Source organism: Euphorbia lathyris, chromosome 9 (genome assembly GCF_963576675.1).
Source record: "Euphorbia lathyris chromosome 9, ddEupLath1.1, whole genome shotgun sequence".
NCBI lineage: Eukaryota > Viridiplantae > Streptophyta > Magnoliopsida > Malpighiales > Euphorbiaceae > Euphorbia > Euphorbia lathyris.
In genome coordinates this window covers 26454221-26458200 of record NC_088918.1, presented here as the reverse complement: position 1 = coordinate 26458200, position 3980 = coordinate 26454221, and the positions used below count along the sequence as shown (strand labels likewise).

General features: G+C 33.0%; 1 protein-coding gene across 1 annotated transcript; it reads right to left on the bottom strand.

Moving 5' to 3' along the window:
• Nucleotides 1-524: 524 nt before the first annotated feature.
• Nucleotides 525-2814, bottom strand: LOC136206701 (auxin-responsive protein IAA4-like). The gene is made up of 4 exons (XM_065997845.1): nucleotides 2406-2814; nucleotides 1148-1347; nucleotides 959-1058; nucleotides 525-819 (listed from the first exon to the last, which is right to left on the bottom strand). Exons 1-4 carry the CDS (start codon nucleotides 2627-2629, stop codon nucleotides 741-743), a joined length of 603 nt encoding a protein of 200 aa, XP_065853917.1. The 5' UTR covers nucleotides 2630-2814; the 3' UTR covers nucleotides 525-740.
• Nucleotides 2815-3980: the final 1166 nt, after the last annotated feature.

The following is a 3980-nucleotide window of genomic DNA, read 5'->3' as shown; positions in this document are numbered from 1 at the left end:
GTAGTTTTGAGTGTTCTCACATAACAAAGTGTCCTCGCCTAAAAAGGGTTCTCACAAGAGCCCTCTCCTATATATATATATATATATATATATATAAAATTTGCCGTGTCCTACCATACTCGTGTCTCATATTTTCTAAAAATACCGTTTGTCATGTCCGCTCGGAGCAATTGAGCAGATCCTTCCTTTATGGATTTGTAAAGTTTGTTTGTTGAAATTTTTAAATAACCGGAGTAATCCTGGTTTACTCCGGTTTATCACGGGTTAAGTATGTTAACCCGAAATGTGTATAACCGGATCGGATGCATGATAGGTTCGCGGTTGAATTCAAGCGATCCGGCACTATTAACCACCCAAACTAACCTAAATTAGTCAAACACTTTTAACAACCCAAAATAACCTAATTTGGTCAAAGATTCCACAATTAGTGATGTAATTTCACACAAAGCAAAGAAAAAGAAAATACATTCACATGCTTTGTATCCAACAACTAAAGCATAATCATTAATTAGAAGAAACACCTGGAAAAATAAAGAAGTCATTGATTTCTTTTTACAGTTGCATATATCAAAACTATACAAGCACATCTGTCATCTTCCTCCTCCAAAAATTGCTTACAATTTGAATAATACCCACATAATAGATTTCCTAGTTTGGTTCTTCAAATTTTCATATGAACAGATCTAAATTTCTTCAGGAAGAGCCCAGGCTTAGCGAAGAATTTCAGAAATTTAATTAATTTACACACCACATCCCAAATATCCTCTAGCTTCTGATCCTTTCATGATTCGCAACCTCTTGCAGGAATTTATAAACATACTGTAGATCAATTCAACAAAATAAATGTGACAATTAGTTAATTAACTAACTGAATGGCCAAATACTACATGGTCATTAAGGTCCGTGTAATCAAAACCGTATGTAATTAATAGATCTAGCATATATATAAACAACTTACTTCCAAGGAACATCTCCAACTAACATCCAATCACCATCTTTATCTTCATAAGTAGGTGCAAATTCAGACCCACTGTATCCTTCTCTCTCAGAATACTCTCCTGAAATTAAATAATTAAGCATTTAAATTCCAATAATTAATTAACACATGATGATGAAGAAAAAGAATAATTATATCTTAATTAATTACCAATTTTGAAGTTGAACATGTCCTCCAAGGCCTTAAGGAGGTGTTCATAGGCATTGTATAGCTTCAAATCAATCTTTCTAAGATAAGGAGCACCATCCATGCTAACTTTGATATAAGTAGTTGCATCTTCTTCTATTTTCTTTGTCTCTAAACACTTCTTCATGTATGATCTTACTGGTGGCCATCCTACCACTTGTGCCCTACAATTATTTCTTCAGTTAGCCCAGGCCATAAATATATCTAATTTACTCATTTTTCATCATCTTTTCCTATACTATTTACAGTTCAGAGCCGGTCAGACCAAAACAACGTAATTTTGAGCTTTTAGTTCAACTGGTTGCTTGACATGGTATCAAAGTTTTTAGACCAAACGATCGAGATTCGAATCATCATAACCTCATTAATTGGTGGAATTAAAGATACATATCGTGAGATAGGTCTGTGTTGTACATCCTGCAAGCCTAAAGGTATTTGCATGTGGGATCTGAGATTAATATAAGATTTACGATTAAGCCTTAACTATAAGCTTAAGCTTTAGTTGACTTGATTCATGACAAATTGGAGCCCAAAATAACTTTCAAAAGGGAATAAATATCTTAACCAATTTGTGTTTATGATATCCATTACTCATAATTTGAGACACTTTTAAGAGAATAGACTTTGAGGGCGTTTGATTGCTCGTGTTTGCCTTTTCACTTCGAAAAGAAATAAAGAGTTTTAGGTGTTTGGTTAGTCACCTTCTATTTGCATTTTACAGCTGAAAAGTAGTTTTTTTTTTTATAAAAACAAATCAGAAAAGTAAAATCAAACAGCAAACAATACGTAAAACAAACGGACCATTTGCATCACTCCAACTAGCGGCGGAGCAGAACCAAATATTTCAGAATTAATGGATAAAAATTAAGCAAGCTAACACATAATTTTTTTAGAATTATGAATCACAGACGGTATAATTCATCGGCAATTCCACCAGGTCAAGTTTCATAACAAATTCTGAACTAATCACCGACAGAATTGTTATTTTACCGACGGAAACTTCCGTCATATATGTAATTTTTGTTATTTTCTTTCCGGAATTGGGGATCGACGAACCTTTGTGACCCCTCTGTTTCCGGCCCGGAATCCAACCAACAACTTGTTGGTACTTTATAAGAAAAACGGCGTAAACATGGACAACTCTATTATTTATCTCTACAGGGGTATTTTCAGACTCGAAATCTAGATTCCAATCGAGAAGAAGAAGATGATTATGGCTTACTTGTTGGATTGCTCAGCCTTTTTCTGATTTGATTGAGTGGTATTAGGATTAACCGTTGATTTTGATTCCTGATTCATGTCAGGGAATGATCTTTTGTTGCATTTAGCTGATGTCTTGTCAAACTCTTCGCCGGCGACGGTGGTGGTTCTTGGTAGGCCTAATCTGAGCTCGGTGGCTTCAAAATTAAGATCGTGACCACTTATAGGATCTCTTTGGAATGTCATTGCTGAATTTTCTGTACTTGATCTACACGAGTAGTGTTTTGATTATCAAACTCTAAGGTTTGGGTTGGGTGTGTGGTTATGAGAATATACTGATAGATGCGGCGGAGTTCTTGATTTTCCGATGAGGTTTTGTGTGGTTTTTGTTGAAGAAAGGAATATAGGGAGAGTACATATGTGCTGGAGGCATGGATGTTTGATGTATTTTATAGATTGGAAATCGACATCTTTCGGTAATTTTCAACCGTCATTGCACGTACCACACATTTACAAATAATAAATAAATAAATGATCAAAATTTATCCTTATTGTTTAAAAAAAGGTCCTGATATTTACAGTCTGTAAATAAAAACCCATAAAGTCTTATCATTAATACTAATTTAGCTACCAAAAAAAAATGTAAATTTATATAGTAAAATTTAAATTGTATGTTTCCAAATAACATGAAAGTTTATTCCTGAATAATGCAAAATTTAAAAGAATTAATTTAGATATGCTATATCTAAAATATTTAATGGGTTAGTAACACAGTTATAAATAATTTATTAAAATATCAAAAACTTATAAGTGATGATGCATATAAATTAATCAAACAAAAACTCGTTATTAATTTAAACGGACTCGAATCAAATTGGGCTCGGGCTTAAAAATTAAATCTCAAGCTCATCCCATCTAAACTCACCTAAATATATATGTATAATTTTTATTAATAAAAAAAATAAAATTTAAAAATAAATATAAATTTGTTAGTTAATATTAATAGACAGACCGAGTTGGATCAGTCCATGCTATTTTTATAAATCTCAAATCCGTCCAAAATATAGGCGGGCTTTAGCGGGCATGACTGGGTTGGGTCCAATGAAAAATTTTCTTGTCCAAACCCACCCAGGGGACACGGGCCTATGCGGGCCGGATGGGTACCCAGATTCGTGAACATGTCTACAAACAATCTACCAAAATGTACAAAATTATTTCAGTTTATTGATAAATTTATTTAGAAGGTTCGATGTGACAATCAAATTACGGATCAAATAACTGTCAAACCTGAGCCCTTTCAAAAATAATTATTAGGTAAAGGTATTGATAGGAAACATTAATGGTAAAGTTTTGCACTTTTTCAAAATAAAAATACTAGTAAATTTGTAGCTTATCCTTTAATAATAATGATTCATCCATTTTTTTTATTAATTTTCCTTTTTTCTAAGAGTTAAATGCATCCACGGTCAAGTATGAGCTATGCGCGCCTACACTAAAATCACTAAATATATGAGAACTACATCAATAAAAACGTCTTGTCGGAATTAGTGGCAAATCTTACTAAAAAGCTAAAATAATAACTACTTTTCAACATCTC